The sequence below is a fragment of the Monodelphis domestica genome, chromosome 3 (genome assembly GCF_027887165.1).
Source record: "Monodelphis domestica isolate mMonDom1 chromosome 3, mMonDom1.pri, whole genome shotgun sequence".
Lineage (NCBI taxonomy): Eukaryota > Metazoa > Chordata > Mammalia > Didelphimorphia > Didelphidae > Monodelphis > Monodelphis domestica.
In genome coordinates, this window is record NC_077229.1 from 128,930,630 (window position 1) to 128,952,084 (window position 21,455).

The window sequence follows — 21,455 nt, forward strand, 5'->3', positions numbered from 1 at the left end:
TTAAAAACATGTTTAATCATGATAAACAGCTATATAAAATTGCTTAGAATATTTTAACATGGAACATGTTATTTAATGCTATTTTACTTATAAAGTAGAACATATTTTTTAATGCTATGTTCTTTACTTATTCTTAGAATTCTTAGTCCATAGTCTTTTCTAGACTGCAATAGGGCTTTGTGACAGATTAATCCTTGGACTTTTCCCTTATGTCCCACAGTCTTTTAACATTGCATCTTAAACATTTTTGTTGTTGTCTTCATGACCCCTATATGGAGTTTCTTGGCAGGGATGCTGAATGGTTTGCCATTTCCTTCTCCAGCTCATTTTGCAAATGAGAAAACTGAGAGTTTGTCATGGGTCACACAGCTAGTAACTGACTGAGGCCAGATTTGAATTTAGGAAGATGTCTTCTGAACTCCAATCCTGGCACTCTATCTACTGTGTCACTTAGTTGCCCATCTTACATAGTGTAGGTGCCTAATAAATACTTGTTGAAAATTCTTGATAGTAGTATGATTATTGGCATCACCCAGTTGACTTTCTAGGACTAGGGATGCTGTTTTCCAACATCGTTTAGATAGAGCTTTTCGGTGAGTCTAATTGGCCTGTATATTCTTTAGACTTGTAATATTAGCATGATTATGTTCTGACTTAATGAGTTAACTATCCAGACCTATGCTATTTATGAGCAGAATTTTACATAATATTTTCTTAATTTCTGATTAGTTTGAAATGATTACTTAAACATTTGTTTTAAGTACTTTGTTTTTAGGCACTTTGTGAGATACTGATAAGACACTCTTTGAAGCTCTAAAAACTTAAAAGTTTAGTCAACTAATTGATATATCATGAAGTGATTTCTCCACTTCTTAATGATTCTTTAAAGATTGTTGTTGGTCAGTCATGTCTGACTCTGTGATCCTGTACTCTAGCACCTGATACTATACATAGGGTTTTCTCAGCAAAGATTTTTTTTTCCCCCCAGTGGATGAAGGCAAATGGAAGTTAACTGACTTGCTCAGGGTCACATAGCTAGTAGTGTTTGAGGTCAAATTTAACTCAGGTGTTCTTCACTCTAGGCCCAGTGCTTTCTATCTACTTAGTCATCTAACTTGCTTCATGTTTAAGATTAGGAATAATATAGCTAGAGAGTATAGATAATAGTATTGGAAGGGACAGTTATGTAATTTTACTGGTCTTGTTAGGTAGAGATTTTCCTTAATTTTGGTCATTATACATTGGTATATGAGGATTTTTTGGTTTATAGAAAATTGGAATATTGAATATTGTAAAATATTTGATATTTTGTGCTTTTCAACTATTTTGTAGATTCAAAAATATATATATATATTTTTTTTTTAAGAAACTGATTAAATTTGCAATTAGATGCATATAAAAAGGACTTCAGAACAGCAATATTCCCATCTTGTGGCCTTTTAAGGTATTGCCATTTAAGATTTTTAAAACAGTTGAATTTTTCACAGCTTTTGGCATAAATTGCTATAGGGCTGGTGATGATGTACTAGCATGTCTTCTATTTGAGAAGTAGCCTGCTTTAAATTCAGAGAGGTCCACCATCAGCATGGAGATTGGATAATGAAATTTTTAGTTATAAGAACTCTCAGTGGCTATCTAGTGTGAAGGGTAAATTTTAGGGTTGAGACAATATTTTTTTTTAGTTGTTGCCAGGGATTTAAGTTCTAAATCCCAAAGAAATACTTAAGTCAGAATGGAATTTATGGTGATTTATTTACAATAGAAGGAAGAGATTAAGAATGAAGGAGAGAGAGAGAAAGGGAAAAAGATCTGCTCTGACCTGGTCTGAGTCAGGAGCCTCTGAGTGCAGAGGCCTTAGCCAAGGTGCCTTCCCAGAATTAAATATAGCTTGGCTTCCAGCCATAAGGCCTCCTCTAAGATGAGGGGCCTCTTTGGAGGCTAGTGCCTTCAGAAAGAGCCAAGGAAAAGAGGAGTCAGCCTTAACACTCACCACGTTGTCATCTAAGGGAAGCAGTCTGAGGTTCCATGCTGGAGCCCCTCCAAGTCAAGTTCCACCACCAAGAGACCCTTTCACAGGAAGTAACACGAAATATAAAGGCAGTTCTTTACATAACTTCCTGTGTCTCACATGTACCTATGGTGGCTTAAACTTGGCTTTGGACAACCCAGGGGGTCAGTCAGTTGTTTCTGATTTGTCATTTGCTAGCACATGCAGATTATAGACCTTCCTCCCCCACACTTAATCCTTAAGTGGGGTTGTATACATTCCTGGTTGCTAAAATTCTAAAGACATAAGTTGGGTGGAGTAAATCTAAAATTCACATAGAAGATTTGCATTCTGTTATCTATGAGGAGAGTGTCCATATCAAAGAACTAAGGTCTTTGGAAAAGAAGATATTTGACCAAGGGCTGCATGAAATTAAAATGAACCATATTGGACACAAGGGTTATAGTACAGTTCTTGGCCAATTTTTATTGGTCCATGAAATTTTTATTATCAAAGATATTTACCCTTTAACAACTATAAATTGAAGTTTAGAGGTAGGAATGAGGTGATCTGGAAGTAGGATTTCTCCTCTTCTGTTTTTTCCTTTCCCATGGTGTCTTTCCCTAGCTATTTACTCCATTTCCTAATCAGTCATTATGCATTTTTAAAAGTGCTCATGATGTGCTTAGGGTTACAAGGACAAAAATGAAACATTACCAACCCTCAAGGAGATGACATTCTTTCAGGAGAAATAAAATGTATATGGATGCAAAATAATTACAATAGGTCATTTTGAGAGGGAGGCATTAGCTAAAAGTAGGGGGAAGGTCCATCAAGGCCTGTGCAAAGTCAAGTAATGGAATGTGTGTTAGTAATAGCAAGAAGGCTTGTTAGGCAACAATCATAGAATATGTGAAAGGAATAATGTATAATAAGATTGGAAAAGTAGATTGGAACCAAGTTGTAAGAGTTTTAAACAGTAGGCCATCAAAAGCCAGAAATAACTTAAGTATTCTGGCATAGAAAATTTAGCTTTTTTTCTGGCCCTCATAGATTAGTCAATATACCTATTCCTAACATACAGATGTCAGAAGCATTCAAAAAATTCTTCTACAGAATACCAAAAGAGATGAAAGGAGGTAGATTCATTTGCTTCTTCTTAATTCCCAAAATTAGCTTTGATTTCCCTCTATATTTTTTGAAAATGAGGAATTTTTTCCCATCTTACAGTGATGACAGTGGTAGTTGTAAAATATATGAAGTACTAAATTCTTAGTACAATTTTAAGCAGTTAAAAAAATCTGTTAGACAACAGCATATGCAGTTTTGAAAGTTTGGTTAAGAGTGGAAACTAATTTTTTAGTATAACTAATAGACAAGAAATAGTCAAAATGTAGCCAATGTTTGTAACAGGCCAGAAGGCAGTTTCTGTACTGATCACAAACTTATGAAGTACCCACAGCCTTAATAGCAAGAAATTAATTGAAATAATTAGATTTTGCTGCTTCATATTTTGCTACTTAAACTCATATTTCCTACTAAAGACATGTATTTGATGTCTCATTATTTTTGCTGGTTTATTCGGAAGACATTTTTTTGTTGTTGGTATCCCCTCAGTACATTCAGATTCAAGTTCTTTGTTTTAAGATGAAATTTCTAGGAGCAATTTGTATAATGAATTTAAGGATCTTTTCTATGGAGAGATACAAAAGAAATAGAAGATATAATTATTGTCCTTGAAAAAATAGGACAGAAGTGAAAAAACTGTATGTCTTTAGAAAGGTATGTGAACATATATAATACTGAGTTTGCAAGTGACAGAGGTACTGGATGGGCCAAGAGAACTGTAAAAATTTAAGTGATGAATTTAGTTTTGACACAAAAAATGTAAAACTAAAAATTTGCCCTCACCTTCAAGGTTCATCACCCAGCTCCAGGCATTTTCATTAGCTATCTCCTATCCCTGGAATGTTCTCCCAACTTTCTCTCCTGACTTCAAGTATAAGCTTAAATTCTACCTTCTTAAGGGATCCTTTTCTATACTAGTGCCTTCCCTCTTTTGATTATCTGATTTATCCTGTAAATAGGTTGTTTGTACATAGTTGTTTGCATTTTATGTTTCCCAATAGACTGAGCTTGAGGACTGGGATAGGCCTTTCTTTTAACCTCAGTGCTAAATACAATGCCTTGCACATAGTGGTGCTTAATACTTGTTTATCAGCTGACCAATCAAGAACTGTGAGACTTGATTTCATTCTTTAGACTTTATCTTAGAGAGATTATCCAGTCAGTGCATATACATGAGAAAACAAAGGCAATATACTTGCCCAAGGTCAAATTGGGGTCATTGGGTCAGTTAATTTAGTTTTTTAATATGTCTCGATAGGAGGTTAGAACTTGTGGATAAAATTATATTCTTAACATAGTTAACCCAGACACTTTTGCTATATCATTAAGCTTACAATCTACTAAAACACTGGTCTTTTAAAAATAACCAGCTGCCTAGGCTGTGTCTTGTCTATCTAATATTTGCTAAGTTAAAACAAAGAGTAGGATGTATTTAGTCCTATTAAATTTTTCCCTAATAGATTTATTGCAATGTTCTTTTCAGCTCAATGTTTTTAGTTTTCAAGTTATTTTAGGAGTTCAGTTCTTGACTTTGTCATCCAAAGTTTTAGCTATTCCTCCTAGCTATGTGCTTTTTACAGAATTGACAGATACATCATTATTACCTTTATTCAGTTCATTGATAAAAATTTAAATACTTCAGGAAGAGCCTGGGATGAATCCTTGGGGGGGGGGATGATCCATTGGAGATTTTGTTCCAAATTGACATTTATACCATTAATAACTACACTCCCTATTAGGCCATTCAACCAATTTCAAATTGCCCAATTATCTTGTCTCTTTCTTTTGTTTGACACACGAATTAACTGCCCCTTTATCTTAAATAACCACTTTTATAAATATGGGTATAGTTAGTATTACTTTTTTTAAAAGTTGCTCTAGAAATCTTCAGAAGGAGCAATATATGATGTAGGAGGAAGTACCATGGGCAAATTTGAAAAATCTAGATTTTTTTTCTTGCCCTATGTCATTGACTTAGGAGAAATCATTTATCACTATGCCTCATTATCCTTATCATCTGCTACATAAAACTTGTCCAACTGCCACATTTCTTTTTTCCTGTTGAGGGTTTTTCTATTCTCCCAGTGATCCTTGACTCTTCCTTTTTCCTCACTCCTTTCAATTCAATTAGTTGCCAAGTTTTTCGATTTTAGCTTTATAACTTAACTCATAATCATCTCCTCTATTCATATGGCTATTAATCTAGTTCATTTCCTAGTCACCAATCTTTTAGACTATACTAGTAATCTCCTAATCAGCTTCTTGCTTCTAGACTTTTCTCTCCAAAATCTTCCTCAGAACAGTTATCAAAATAATCTTCTAAGATAGAGGTCTAATCCTGTTACTCTTCTGGTTAAAAAACACTGACCTTTAAACTAGAAATAACTCATCCTATCATTTGAAACACTTCATAGGCTGGCTCAAAGTTGGCTTTTTAAACTTTTTGTCATATATTCCCTCAAATAATTTAATATCTCACTTCTTTAATCTCAACTCTGATGATGCTATTCCATCTCAGCTGTACTTTTGATCTTTCCATCATTCGTAAGTGTTGCACTTCCATAAATGAGAACTATGAAATCCTTTTTCTAGTCATTTTTGATCATTCTCTCTCCCTTAATTGTTTCAAGTCTTCTTACACTCATTCTCTTTATCTACACTCTGTTGTTTAGTTAGATTTACCTACTTTCCTGTTCTTGTTCTTGTCTCTGCTTTTTATGCTGACTTTTCCATATACCTAGAATGCTGTTTTTCTGCTCATCTATCTCGGGAACTCTTTAATTTCCATTTTTAAGAACCTGTTCTGGACAGTCAACTACTTATGTCCTTCTGACCTAGAATACTTCATTTTTGCTTTTTATGTATCTCATGTTTATATATCTTTATACACACATGTGTGTATACATATATCCACATATATAGTTTTCCTCACTGAGGAAAAGGAACTTGAGGGCAGCAACTGTTTCGATTGGGGGGGGGGGGCTGTATCCTCAGCATTTAGCACAGTATATGGTCAACACAATGTTATTGTTGTTTTTTCGTGGATCATTTCCTGGACTTTCCCTCTCCATTGAAGCTTCTCATTATCCAGAAAACATTTATGCAAAACTTTCATGAAAAAGTACCTTATCTCATAGTATATGGCATATTTTATATACGTAGTTGCCTGCCTCTCCACAGAGACAAGAAAATTTTGTTTCATCCTCTTTTATGAAGCAAGATCGGGCATTACACTTAGTCTGCACTCATCAGCTTTTTGATTTTGTTTTAACTTACTGTATTCATTGTGTGTAGTGTTCTGCTTTCCTCAGGTGACTACTCCTTTTTTTCTTTTAGGTTTGGCTTATTTCAAGGATAATATGAAGCCCTTGAAGTACTTGGGTAGTGTTTGAATGATAATAGTTGTTAGTTTCATACTATTAGCATAATGTTACACAAATTGAAAATTCAATAATACATTACAACTGAACCACTCCTATAAAATGCCTCATTGGTGCATTCTGTTGCTTATCCTGTAGATTGATTTAAAATAGTTTGGTTTTAATATGGGAGTGAGGGGGGAGTTAAAAAGTGTTGCTATCCTGTTTGCCAGAAAAATTCTGCTTTTATTGAAATGGAACTTGAAAATAGGAGAGGGAATTTTCTAACTCTGTATATAGATCAGCTTGTTAATATATGACCTCTACTGGAATTAATTTAACATTACAAATCTTCCTAATTAACAAATAAAGAAAAATCTAATCTGTGTATATAAAAGTACACATCTGATTACTTGTCTATGGGATAAGCACTTAATATAGTAACTGGTACACAGTGGGCACTTAGTAAGTGTTTGTTGACTTGACTTGGGATACTAAAGTAGGGTGCTCAAAAATCTTTGAAAAAATGAAAGCAATTGTTGGAAAATTATTTTAGTGTCATTGAGGACAACAATTGTATTTTATGTAGGGAATTGTTTCTTGGTGGAATAGCAATAATTTTCTCTTTTAATTTAAAAAAATTTTAAGCTCTTATGTAATAATTAAAATGGTTGAGGCCATAAATTGTAGTGATTAAATAGTGGAAGACTTAAATTGTAGTAGATATAAGAGTGGATGAGTAAGTTGTGACCGCAGGAAATATGTTTTCACTACAGTGTTTTGTTTTTAAATCAAATATAAGGTGGTCACCAGGGAAATATTCCCAATTATTCAAATATACCCAAGTCAGCTGGGTTTTATAGAGATTTTAATTAATACAAATGAGTAATTAAAGAAAGAGAGAGAGAATAAGAAAGGAATAAGCATGAAGGGCCTTAAGCCAACATGGCCTAGACCGGAATCTTAAGAGAGAGATCAGTCAGTCTTTAATCACTCACCACAAGATCTGTCCAAGCAAGGATTCAGAGGGACAGAGTCTCCTCAGAGGGAGTTCCAGCCAGAGTCAGCCTCTCTCAGACTGTCTTCAAGAGGCTGTCCCAAGAGCCTGTTTCCAGAGCTGAATGACCCCTGAATGTCTCTGAGCTCCTATTTAAAGGGCATTTTCTCCTATGTTACCTCCCCTAAGTCCTTACATCTACCAATCACAGTAGACGTTTTTCAAAGGACAGACCATTCTGAATTCACACCTGAGTAGACTAATCTTTTGAGTAAGTTCACACCTGAAAGCTCAGAGTAAGTTTCTCACCTCTTTGTTCCTTGTAAATTCACAAGTTCCTTGACCTTTATAGGTACTTATCACCCTTTTGTATTAGTCCTAAAATAGGCATGGCCTAAGAACTTTTTGTCCCACTATAAGTATGGGTTTAAGTACTTTTCATTGCTCAGAAAGGAGTTTACAACTTTATCTTCCCCTAAGGCATGCTTAAGTATGGTGAAGTAGAGTTCTCATATTCCTGATCTAAGTTACTTTCACTGCCCAAATGGTGAATTGTCATAATGGGGAATGGTCACAATGGGGAATGAACTTTACCCAACCTTATGAAGTAGGGTCTGGGACATTTTAACATTCACAAGTCTGAGAAATTTCAAGATTCAAACTTACCTTAGGTCTTGGAATCAATATTGTTCATTGGTTCTAAGGCAGAAGATCTGTAAGGGCTAGGCAATGGGGGGTTAAGTGACTTGCCCAGGGTCACACAGCTAGGAAGTGTCTGAGGCCAAATTTAAACCCAGGACCTCTGTCTCTGGGCCTGGCTCTTAATCCATTGAGCCACCCAGCTGCCTCCCATAGCAGTAACTTTCTGAGACAGACTAAGTATGTTAATTAAATGCCTCGGTTTTTTCTTTGATATTATTTTTAACAAAAGAACTAGTTCTTTCATTTCAGTCTCTATATCCATGTTTTTATCTCTTCTTCTAGCCTCAGAGGGAAAGGTATCTCTCTTAACTAAATTGAATTCCCCTATCATTAACTTTGATCCCATCCTTTTCTAACTCCTCAATTGGTCTTTGCTCTAATATTCCCTACAGTCTTCATTTTCTACCTCTCTAATGCCTTGAACCCCATTGCCTTCCACGTTGTTAAGGTTTGCCGTTTTTGGGGAAAAACTCTCAATTTTGCAACCTGTTACAGCAATTGACCTATTTTTCTTTCTTTTACTATTGAACTCTTCATTGAATTATATTTAAAGCCTCTATCCCTTATTCCTAATTTGGATTTGGCAAAATTTGGGGTGAAGGGTGCTCTAAGATATATGCAAATCTGCATGTCCTTTCAAAGAGTTTTCATTTGAAGAACTATTTTCTCTGCGTGATTTAGTCTTACCAGCTATAATTTCTAGCTTCAATGCTATCTTGTGTTACATGCAGGAGAATCCATTCTTCAGGTGTTTCTTCATCTTCATTGCTATTGACTTTAGTCTAACTGCTTGCCTTCTATTGAAACCTTTCTCTTGAAGATCAGTAGAAACCTCCTAAAAGCCAAATCTAATAGCCAGAAGCCTTTTATTCTCATTCTTGACTTCTCTATTGCATTTGATACTTTTGATGACCTCTACTTTGGCTTCATTTTCTCAAGTCCTTTTATATTTATACAATTTCATTTATTTTGATTTTTCTTTTGACTCTTTATCCTTTGCTTTGTGACCTGTTTGTAGGGTGCTTCAGTTTTTCACCTTCTATACATCTCTCTGTATTGCCATCTTAGGAGAGTATTCATACTGATTTACAGTTAGCACATAAGGTTTGGCGAGTGTTTTATTGATTTCATTTTGTCATTGGCACAACTTTCTTAAAAGAGCTAAACAACTTAGAATGAATCTTTTAATTAATTCCTCAGACATTTAAATACCTACTGTTGCCCCAGAACCTTTTCTGTTCTTTGGGAGAGATATACAATTCATATAATACTGAAGCTTCTATCATCATGGAATTTATAATTTAATGCTAAATTGTTTAGTCTCCTTTCTTCCCTAAAGTCAGTTAATTGCCAAGCCTCAGTTGTGTAATCATAAAAGTTATAAATAGTTGGGATCTTTAGAAATTGTATAATCCAATCTCTTTTCTTTGCAAATGAGATAAAATGATTTGGTTCACACAAATAACAAAGTTAATAAACAGCATTGGGATTTGAACTCGGGTCTTTTCATTCCAAATTCTGTTCTTTTTCTACTACTCTGTTATTTCTCTTTTTAGGTTTAACTTCAGATTATTTCATGAGAATGTCTTATAGAAGCCTTATTTTAGTGGATTGATCCCTAGACTTGGAATCAGAAAGACCTGTGTTCAAATTGTTACTGACATGAGCAGTATGACTTTGGGCAAGTTTTTTAACCTCTTTTGACCTTAGTTTCTTCATCAGTAAAATGAGTTGATTCGATTCGATTGTTCTAAAGTCCTTTACCACTCTAGGTCTTCAATTGATATGCATTACTTCCTTTTTATATCTAGGATTGTTCACTACATTGTACCAGGAAAGCTACAATTGGATTTTTTTGGTTAGTATCTTTGAGCTTTCTAGAAGAGGAGTGAGGTGATTGAGAACTGAAAGTATTTTATATAGGGAGATTGAAGATACTTGTACTATTTAGTTAGTAGAATAGATTTGTGAGAGAGAAGTAGAATGGATATGGTAACTTTTGACAGTTATAAAGGATTGTCATGTAGAAGGATGGAGTAGACTTTATTTTTAAATTTTATTTAGTCAGTTTAGAACATTATTCCTTGGTTAAAAGAAACATATTCTATCCCTCCCTCCCCTACTCCCACCCTTCCCGTAGCCCATGCACAATTCTACTGCGTACATGTGTCCTTGATCAGAACCTATTTCCATGTTGTTGATGTTTGCACTAGGATGTTCATTTTGAGTCTACATCCCCAAGCAACTATAGTCAAGCAGTTGTTTTTCATCGGTGTTTCTACTCCCACAGTTTTTCCTCTGGATGTGGATAGTGTTCTTTCTCATAGATCCTTCTGGGTTATTCAGGATCACTGCATTGCCACTAATGGAGAAGTCCATTATATTCAATTATACCACAGTATGTCAGTCTCTGTGCACAGTGTTCTCCTGCTTCTGCTCCTTTCGCTCTGTATCACTTTCTGGACGTCATTCCAGTCCCCATGGAATTCCTCCAGTTTATTATTTGTTTGAGCACAATAGTATTCCATCACCAACATATACCATAGTTTGTTCAGCCATTTCCCAATTGAAGGGCATCCCCCCATTTTCCAATTTTTTGCCACCACAAAGAACGCAGCTAGTGAATATTCTTGTACATGTCTTTTTCCTTATTATCTTTTTGGGGTACAAACCCAGCAGTGCTATGGCTGGGTCAAAGGGCAGACAGTCTTTTTTTTTTATGCCCTTTGGGCATAGTTCCAAATTGCCCTCCAGAATGGTTGGATTACTTCGCAACTCCACCAGCAATGCAATAATGTTCCAACTTTGCCATATCCCCTCCAGCATTCATTACTTTCCTTTGCTGTTATGTTAGCCAATCTGCTAGGTGTGAGGTGGTACCTCAGAATTGTTTTGATTTGCACTGCTCTGATTATAAGAGATTTAGAACATTTTTTAATGTGCTTATTAATAGTTTTGATTTCTTTAACTGAAAATTGCCTATTCATTAGACATTTTTAATAAGGGGAATGACAAGATAAATATGGTAGTCAAGAAATTTTAATTTAGAAATAGTCTGTAAAATAAAGTGTCTAGTGAGGTTGAGACCAGTTAAAGAGAAAATCTGGAGGCTGTCTCACTAACCTAAGAGTGACATAATGAGGACCTGGACTAAACATGATCAGATGGATTCTGATTGACTACAAATATAGAATCATATGATGAATTTTTTATATTCCTTTGCTCTTGCCACTTTATTGTGGGTATGATTTGAATAGTGCAAAATAAAAATTAATATGCTGTATAGTTTTATAATTCATTTAATTTTAAAGAGATTTATTGAATATTATTTGAGTATCTAGTTCCTATTTTTAAGTCTTTTATTTTTTTCTCTTCACATTACCTTTTACTAAAGCACCATGTTAAAGTAACGGTGGGTTTGAACTATCATGAATTTTTTTCTTCCTTCAACAGTTCCCTTTTTGTTTCTTTTGTTCTTAAAAAATACCAGCTAGAATAAAAGATTGCAACTAAATTTCAGGATTTATTTGTGCTTTGGTGAAAAAGTAGGTTAAGGGAAATGGCTGGACAAATAATTCAAAGGTGTTCAGTTAACACTTAGAATTTTCTTTTCAGATTAGGGTTTGGGGACTGATACTTTGAATCAAGGGAGTGCTGATAGTATTTTCCTATTTGATTGAAAAGTATATTAGGATACGCCATACCAGCTTTTCCAAACATTTTCATCCTTCCTTGAACCTCCAGCGGTTCCCATTGTCCCATTCTCTCAGCTAAAACTCTAGCTGAGATATTGCACTGGAAAAATTGAGGTCATTCACCATGTGCTCCCTCTTCTCTGCTTCGCCTCATCTTGTATTACTCAAATGCCTTTTTCCACCATCTTCTTCACCTGTCTTACACAAAGAGGAGGCCATCTATTTGCCAAGGCAAATATTTCTACATGCACAAATAATCCTTTTCCATTCAAGTAATGACTGCTACCCATGGATGGTTCTACATGTGTTGCTTCTTTGCATTTTCTACTGTTTTGATTCAGTGAACTCTCATCATTCACTATTAAAGTTATCATTTTCTAGGTGACTAGTCTTTTCAGCTCTAACCTCTCCCCTGACCTTTTTTCTTTCATCTCCAATTGTCTATTGGAATCTTGGCCTGTTTGTTAAATTCAGCATGTCCAAAAGTGAACTCATCATCTCTCTCCTCCCCCTTCCCCCCCCCCCCCTCAGCCCTCTATTCTTCCTAAATTTCCTGTTATTGTGAGGGCACCACTCTCCTTAGGCTTATAATATAGATGTTATACTCAACTTCTTACTCTAACCTCCCATATCCAATCAATTGCCAAGTCTATTGATTGTACTTTTGCAACATCTCTCATATATGCTCACTTCTTTAATACTATTAATACATGCCAGCAATAACATAACAGCCTGTTTGTTGGTTGCCTGATCTTCCTAAAGTACAGATCTGACTGTCATTGACCCCCCCCCCCCCCCCGAGATTCTAGTAGCTTCCTTTTTTTATTCTTTAGGATAGAATATAAAATCCTTTTTTTTTTTTAAACTTTTACTTTTTGTCTTTGTAACTTTCAGTTCTAAGGTAGAAAAGTGGCAAGGCTGACTTGGCCAGGGCCATACAGCTAGGAAGTACTTGAAGCCTCATTTGAACCCAGGTCCTCTTGACATTGGGACTGGCATGCTATCTACTGTGATAACTAGCTGTTCTCTCTGTTTGCTTTTAAAAAACTATATAATATAATGTGGCCCCTTCCTACATTTCACATCTGATTTTGTACTTTACTATCCTCCATTAACTCTGTAGTCCAGTGATACTGGCCACTTTACTATTCCTTATACAAAGACTTCTTTCAATTTGGTTAACTTTAATAGGCTGTTTCAATTCTTAGACTGTTCTATTGTCTCATCTATTCTTCCTTGCTTCCTTTCTTCACATTTCAGCTCATGTTTTGAAATCAGGAAGTTTTTCCTGGTTCCATTTACTGTCAGTACTATCTTTTTCAAAATTTTTATATATCATGTGGGTATAGATTGTATATTGTTATTAGTATGTTTTCTCTACTATTAGAATGTGAACTCTAAGATCAGGAATCAGGTTTATTGATAATGTTTTGATTCTTAAGATGTAAACATGCAATTAACACTCATTTCTTTAACCAAATTTGGTTTCTCAAACCAAATAATAAGCATACATATTGTGATATGTTAAAATCTTTGGCACGATGCTTTTCTTAGGGTTTTTTTTTTAAACTGTAGAAGCTTGTTTAATCACATCAGACATTTGAATGGCAGTGTAAGAGATTCAAACTTAATATTGACACTTATAGAGTATCAGATGTTTTGAGACTTTCAAACATAACTTCAAGAACTTTGAGACCAGTGGCTTCAGAATGAATAATATATTCAATTTAACTTCTCTCATCTTGTTTCTGTCTGGTTCCTTGAGCCACCAATTTATCCAATTATAAATGTATTGAAGCAGTATGCTATGATAGCTGTTATTTGTTCATTTTTCTATAATGGAGCTGGAGCTTGTCTTAGACTGTCATTTCCGAAGACTCTGTCTTCCATGAGCAATAATCAAATTATTGTAAATTACAAAATTAGCTATTTAAAATTTGGTACAAGATGTATACATGTGATTAAAATGGTAGATTTAGCTTTGTTTTTTAAAATTAGCTTTTTTCAAAGTTTGTATGGAGGCAGAATAATTTTTCAGAATTTTCCTTTTCTTTCTTTTTTTAAACAACAGATAGAGGGACAAGAACAGAAACACCAGCACTAGCTATAGGTAAGTAAATCTTTGTGGGTATATGATTATTCTAATGTACATCAAAATTTCAGATAAACCTAATGTTAGTTTAAGAAAAATTTCTACTCTTATCTATTTTAAAACTTACTTTAAAAAATGCTACTTACAAAGAACTAGCCATCTTGAATTCTTGGCTTAGAGTAGGAAATATAGTAATGAAAATATAAGTTTATTGAAACTTTTTTTTTACATAGGTTTCTTTAGAATTTGGAAGGAAACAGTTTTTCTTGATAATTGAATTAATTTTAACAGTTTATCAGCTGTAAATAATACAGTTGTTAAGAAAAACTAAGTTCTGCTTTTCCCTTTGGGGAGCTAGGGTGTGTGCCTGTGTGTACATGTGCATTTGTGCATGCACATGTATATGGGTTTGTGTATATGTTTGTAGATTCACATATGCACATGTATGTACACACATGCTTACCTAAATGAGGGCCCAAATAACTGTCTTGATTAAAATTTTTAGGTATTTTTCAAATTCACTTGACCAAAAGTCTAGGCTTTATTTTGAATCTTTTGTTTCTCCTCAGTTTCTCACATGTTACACTAGGGATATAAAACAAAATTCCTACTAGCCAATTCATTATGGCAAGTGTGGCAGCTATTTAGATGTTTAAAACATTTTTATCACCTTATCTATGCCATATATCAAAATTCAACATCAACACTGGTATACTTGGTTTTCCATTAATTTACCAGTGTTTTATTCAAATAAACAGTATCTCTTGAGTCTGTTTTTGGAATCATGCTTTTTACATTTAATTTATTTTTAACAATTTATTTGGTAAGAATATTCTTTTTTTTCTTATACATCATTTTTTTCAGTATGTATTTTTTAAAATTATTGGTATTGTTTGTACTTTACACTTAAGAACCCAAGTTTTGTGAAAACTTGTTATAGATAGCAGCTATAAAAATTAATTGACCTTCTGATCTAAATAATTGGCTAATCTTTAACACTTTCTCCAAAATTCTTTCTATCTTTTATTGAAATTGGGTCTCAGGGAAACAGTGGTATAAAAGAATGTTTTCCTTAATTACATTAATATTAATATAACAAACTTTGTTTAGTATAGTAGATCCTGAAGAGATGAAAAATGATGCCTAATGAAATCTGTTGCACTTGAGATTTTTACTTGTTGCACAAAACTGTTGTTAATCATCTTACAAAAGTTTTGTAAAAGAGTGGTCAGATTTCATCAATATGGGCACTTCTTACCCATATGCAACTCATCTATATGTTAGTAGATGATTTCCTAACTTCTATGGCCAAAAAGTTTATTTATTAAATAATACTGTGGTGAAGAATATCTCCAGTTTTATAAATTGGTTCTTGGATGACAAACAACACTAACACACTAAATCTTTCTATCTTGATAGAATGTCACTTTTACCATCTTGGTATATGTTCTTAATGATAGGCTCCTATGTAGTCCTGTATAGTGGAAAAAAGACCTATCTTAATTTATAGTTAGGATATTGATATTTCTCTCATTTCAGCTTTGATATTAATTAGCCATATGACTTTGGGTGGGTCACTTATCCTCTTAGTTTCACTTGTAAAATGAGGGTGTTCAATGCAGTGATCTTTAATGGTCTAATTCTAAAGTTTTATGATTTTAGTTAAGCATAATTAACTTTTTGCTTCTGAAACACCAAGATGGAAAAGCTGATGTATATTATGTAAGAAATATATGGAATGACATAAAGTCCTCTTTATCATTGACCTTATTTTTATGTTTCCAAAAACTTTAATTTGAGAATATATTAATTGCAATTAGCTTATCAGAGATACTAGAGATAACTATAAAAGAATTGTTGATATTAAAGTACTTCTTGGTCCCAGTGGATTAGAATGGAGTTGTGTAATAGTTCTGTTGTATTTAATTTGTCAATTATTGAAGATCACTTTCAATCCTCTAAATAAAATCTCAGTTCTCAGAAGTACTTGAGGCCATCTTCCTCAAGGACACTAGGAAGAGTTTTTATTTATTCAATGACAAATACTTTTTGAATTATTATGGGGAAGATAGCTGTTTTACTGGTAGTATGATGGATATAAATAATACTCTATGTGTCTGTTCCAAAAGTTAGCAATATAGTTGGGGAAATAAGAATAGACATGTTAAAGTTGTATATAGCATTGTATACATTTGAATAGGTGTCTTAAATCTCTAGCAGAAATCTCTAAGTTTGGGCAGTATAAAGTCGGAAAGCAACTCTTAAATCTCCTTTTTGGATTCTTCCTTAGACTTTGTTTCAGGACTATTAGGAAAAGCTAAATACCTTTAAAAAAAAGAAAGAAAGAAAGAAAAGGTCAAACTCATTTTATCCAGCAGAGAAGCAGTAGGAAAGGGGATTAAGAGAAAGGAACTGGAGCTGGAGAAGGGAAATAAGAGGGAGTCTAGATTAAGGGAGACTGTTGTCAGAAGCAAAACAAATTCTTCGGAGGTGACAGGGTAAAAAAAAGAGAAGATAAAAAAGATAAAAAGAGAAGGATAAGGACAAGAAAATAGGATGGGGGCATCTAGGTGACTCAGTGGAGTCTTCGGCCAGGATTAGACACAGGAGTTCCTAGGTTCAAATGTGACCTCAGACACTTCAAAGCTGTATGATCCTGGGTAAGTCACTTAATCCGTATTGCCTAGCCCTCACCTCTATTATGGCTTGGAACCAATATACAGTATTGATTCTTATTTGGAAGATGGGGTTAAAAAAGAGAGAAAATAGGAAGGAGAAAAATACATATTTAGCAACAAACAATGAATATGTATGGGATAAAGTTACCCATAAAATGAAAATGGGTAGTAAAATGGATTAGAAACCGAAATCCAGCACTATGTTATTTGTAAGAAACATACTTGAAATAAAAATCTACATATAGAGTTAAAATAGAAGGCTGAAGTAGAATCTTATTTTATTTCAACTAAAGTTAAAAAAAAGGGCAATGTTGACCGTCATGGTATCGGACAAAGCAAATGCAAAATTATACTTAATTAAAAGAGATACATGATGAAACTATTTTGCTAAAATATATGATGGACAATGAATTGATATTACTATTTAAACATAAATGTACTAAATGGTATAGCATCTAAATTGTCAAAGAAGTTAATTGTGTTAAAGGAAGAAATAGACAATAAGCTAAAATATTAAAGGAATTCACTTTACCCTTTCAGAATTAGATGAATCTAGCCATAAAGTAAATTTTAGAAAAAGTTAATTATTTGAATAGAATTTTATAAAAGTTAGATATGATAGGTCTCTGGAGAATTTTGAATGGAAATAGAATGGCATATAACTATTTTTTTAGCCCTGCATGGCACCTTAACAAAAATTGTTAATGTAATAAATAAAGCATAAAAGCTTATAAACAAATGTAAAAGAAGCAGAAATACTAAATATATTTTTTCCTGACCACAATTCAACAAAATTCCACTTAATAAAGGGTCTTTAAAATATAGGTTAAAATTTATTGGAAACTAAATGACTTAATCCTAAAGAATGTATAGGCAAAAGAAAAAATCATAACAAACAATATTTTCATTAAATACAGTGACAGCAGTGAGACAGCATACCAAAATTTGTGGGATGTAGCTAAAATAGTACTTAGGAAAAAATTTCCATACATACATATAAATATGTATTTGTATATTATTAATCCTTACTTTTTGTTCTAGTAGTAGCTTTAAGACAGAAGGGGTACAAAGGCTGGACAAATGGGGTTAAGTGACTTGCCCAGGGTCACACAGCTAGGAAGTGTCTGAGGGCAGATTTGAACCTAGGCCCTCCCAACTCCAGTTGTTACTATCCACTGTGTTACCTAGCTACCCCAATATTTATATCTTTGAACAGTTTCTTCAGTAAAAGAAATTAAGAGCAGCAAATTGGGAATATAAAAAAAATTAGAAGACAAACTTAAACACCAGTTAAAATTTCTGAAAATCAAGGGAGAAAAAGTTGAAAACAAACACACATTGAGCTAATAAATAAAACCAAGAGCTGTTTTTTTAAAAATACAAAACAAAAATCAACTCAATGAAATAAACTATTGACTTAATTTTATTTAAGAAAAAGAAGGAAGAAAACCAAATTACCAGTATCAAAAATAAAAAAAGGTGAATTCATAGCTAATGAAGAGGAAATAAAAACAATTATTGGGAACTTTTTTTAGTGTATGCCTATAAAGCTGATAATTTATGTGAACAAGGTGATTTTTTACAAAAATCTGTAAACTGCTCAGATTAGCAGGATAAGAAATAGAATATTTAACTCTATGTTAGAAAAGGATATTTACAAGACAGAAATAAACTCCCTAAGGGGGAAACATGCAGGACCAGATTTATTTCCAAGAAAATTCTACTAAACATTTAAAGAAAAATTAATTCTAATACTATATAAATTTAAAACATAGGTAAGGGAATCCTACCAAAAATCCCTCTGTGACATAAATATGGTCTTGTTATTTAAATCAGTGAAAGCTAAATCAGAGAAGAAAAACTAGACCTGTTTCCCTATGGAATATTTAGGCAAAGAATTATTACTAAAGCATTATCTAGTAAGTTATAGCACTATATCGTAAAGATCACAGTTATGGCCATATTGGATTTACATATTTTTAAAAAATATGAATATAAGACTGGGTCAGTATTAAGAAAATTATAAACAGAGTTGATCATATCATTTGATATGATATATCAGTTGATCAAACAGAAAAATAAAAAATATATGATAATTTCAATAGATTTCAAATAGATTATTTTCAATAGAAAAAGTTTTTATAAAACGCAGCACCCATTACTTTTATTTATTTAAACCCCTATATTCTGTTTTAGAATTATCTAGGCAGTGAAGGTTAAGTGATTCTCTTAGTCACCCAGAGTCACACATCTTAGATATATTTGAGGCCCCAGATTTACCCAGAACCTCCTGTCTCCAGACCTGGTTTTCAATCCTTTGAGTCACCTACTGCCTCTCCTTGGAATAAAAGCAGCTTTCCTTAAAATGACAAATCGTATCTATCTCAAATTAAGAACTAGCATCATCTGTAATGAGGACAATTTAGAAGCCTTTCTATTGAGTTGATGGCTTAAGCAAGAATGTCATTATTGTTACTAGAAATGCTAGATGTAACATAAGAAAAGAAAAAATTGAAGGAATAGCATTGGCAATGAGGAATCAAAACTCTTTGTTCATTATGGTAGTCTACTTAAGAGAGAGACACTAGAGAGTCAACTAAAAAACTAATTCAAACAATAATTTCAATAATGTTGCAGTATATAAAATAAATGCACACAAATCCTCAGCATTTCTACATATTACCAACAAAACCAAGTAGGATTCGATCTGCCCAGACATGTATAGGACCTATATGAGCACAATTGCAAAATAATCTTTCAGATCTGAAAAATTGGAGAAATATTATTTGCACATGGATAGATGAAACCTATATAATAAATATAACATTACTACCAAAAGTAATTTATATAGTTCCATGTCAGACTACCAAAGAATTACTTTATAGAACTAGAAAAAATAATAGCAAAATTCATCTGGAGGAACCAATGGTCAATAATATCAATGGATTCAATTTAAAAAAGAGAGAGAAGGTGGGGACTCTTAGCAATATTAGAACTTAAAACTTAACTACAACTATAAACATGAAAGTAATTTAGTACTGGGTTAGAAATAAAGCAGTTGATCATTCAAACAGAGTAAGTATATATTATGCCAAAACAAATGAGCATATTATCCGAATGTTTGAAAAATCAGCCATACCAGCTTTTAGGATAAGAAGTCATTTGATAAAAACTATTGGGAAAACTGGAAGATATTCTGTCAGAAACTCTATAAAAACTATTGGGAAAACTGGAAGATATTCTGGCAGAAAGTATAGACCAATATCTCAAAAAATAAAGCTCAAAATCACTATATGACTTAGACATGTAGGGGGATAGATTAAGCAAACTAGTGGATTATGTAAGACATTACTTGTCTCTGGAAAGAGGAGTTTTTGACCAAATGGCATAGAGTGGTTTCATGAAATAGATAATTTTGATAAAAAACGTTTTTGCGCAATCCAATACAGCTTAAATGAGAAGAAACAGTAAACTGGGGGAGGGTGGAAGATTACCTTTTGTGGCAAGTTTATCTAATAAATTCTTAAATTATATGACATAGGAAACTGAGCCACATTTATAAATATTGGAGCCTTTTTTTCCAATTGATTGTCAAAGGATATGAATATGCAATTTTCAGAGGAAACAAAAGCTATCAGTAACCATATGAAAACATGTTTTAAGTCACTAATAATTAGAGAAAGCAAATTAAAATAGGTTTTCTGCCTCATAGCCATCAGATTGACTAAGATGACAGAAAAAGAAAATGATAAATGTTAAAGGGTATGTGAGAAAACGGGTAACTAATGCACTATTCTTAGAGCTATAAAGTAGTCCACTATTCTGGAACTACACTCCTCAAAATATTAAACTATGCATACATGCCCTTTCACTCAACAATATTACTACTAGGTCTGTACCCTTAAGAGATATAAAAAAAAGGACAAAGATGTATATGTACAAAAATATTTTTATCAACTCTCTTTGTTGGCATTGAATTGGAAACTGAGGAGATTCTTACCAGTTGGGTTTGTCTGAACAAACTGTAGAATATGAAAATAGTGGACTTAAGGAGTCAAGACGGTGGCTTAGTAGCAGCAAAAGCCTAAACTACTCTGACTATCCTTCCATACCAATCTTAGAAAGCACTTAAAAAAGACAGGATCCCAAGCACAAGAAGAAGACAGTCACAGGGCTCTCCCACCAAACACAACTTGAAAGATAGTCAGAGAGAGAGTTGATTTTCACGGGATAAGAGGGGTACTGGAAACAAAATACACACAGAGAAGCCCTGGCTGACCCCCAACTCGTAGCCCCCATTTCCCATTTACCACACTGGGATCCTCAATTAGGCATAGGCTGACTTTGGGATCCTGGAACAGGGACTGCACTGGTAGAGGTGTATCTTAGACATATCCCTTGAGGTCCCATGCATTGACAATAGCTGGCAGGGAAGACCAGGGACACCCTCACGCCTCCATGAAGACTTAACCCCAGGGAAGATTAGCTCAATCAACCTAATCCAGTAAACCAGCAGAGTAAAGAGAGCTGTAGTCCACAAGCAAAACAAAAACAAAAATGCCAAAAGACTGAGAAAACAACCAGACAAGAAGATAACTATTGAAAGCTTCTATGGAAAAAAGAGCAGAACCAACAGAGGGTGACTGGATACAAGAACTACAAGTAAAATCTCAAAAAAAACCCCTGGTAATTGGGCTCATGCTCTGGAAGAACTCAAAAAGAATTAAAAAATCAAGTAAGACAAGTTTAAGAGAAATGGGGAAAAGAAAACAACAGCTTAAAAAGCAAAAATGGTCAATTGGAAAAAAGACACCAAA

General features: G+C 33.7%; 1 protein-coding gene across 16 annotated transcripts in view; it reads left to right on the forward strand.

Moving 5' to 3' along the window:
- Positions 1 to 21,455, forward strand: part of CYRIB (CYFIP related Rac1 interactor B) — a 203,276-nt gene that overhangs the window by 114,545 nt on the left and 67,276 nt on the right. For 7 of the 16 annotated variants that reach the window (XM_056823090.1, XM_056823089.1, XM_056823095.1 and 4 more), the window contains one exon: positions 13,940 to 13,978. The exons of 8 other annotated variants lie outside the window; for them this stretch is intronic. Coding sequence is in view for 1 of the 8 variants with exons in the window: in XM_056823085.1 (XP_056679063.1) it covers positions 13,940 to 13,978 (39 nt within the window). In the remaining 7 variants the exon portion in view is untranslated. Of the gene's footprint in view, positions 1 to 13,939; positions 13,979 to 21,455 lie in introns of those variants that run through there. One more of the 16 variants, XM_007488337.3, reaches the window with a different exon arrangement.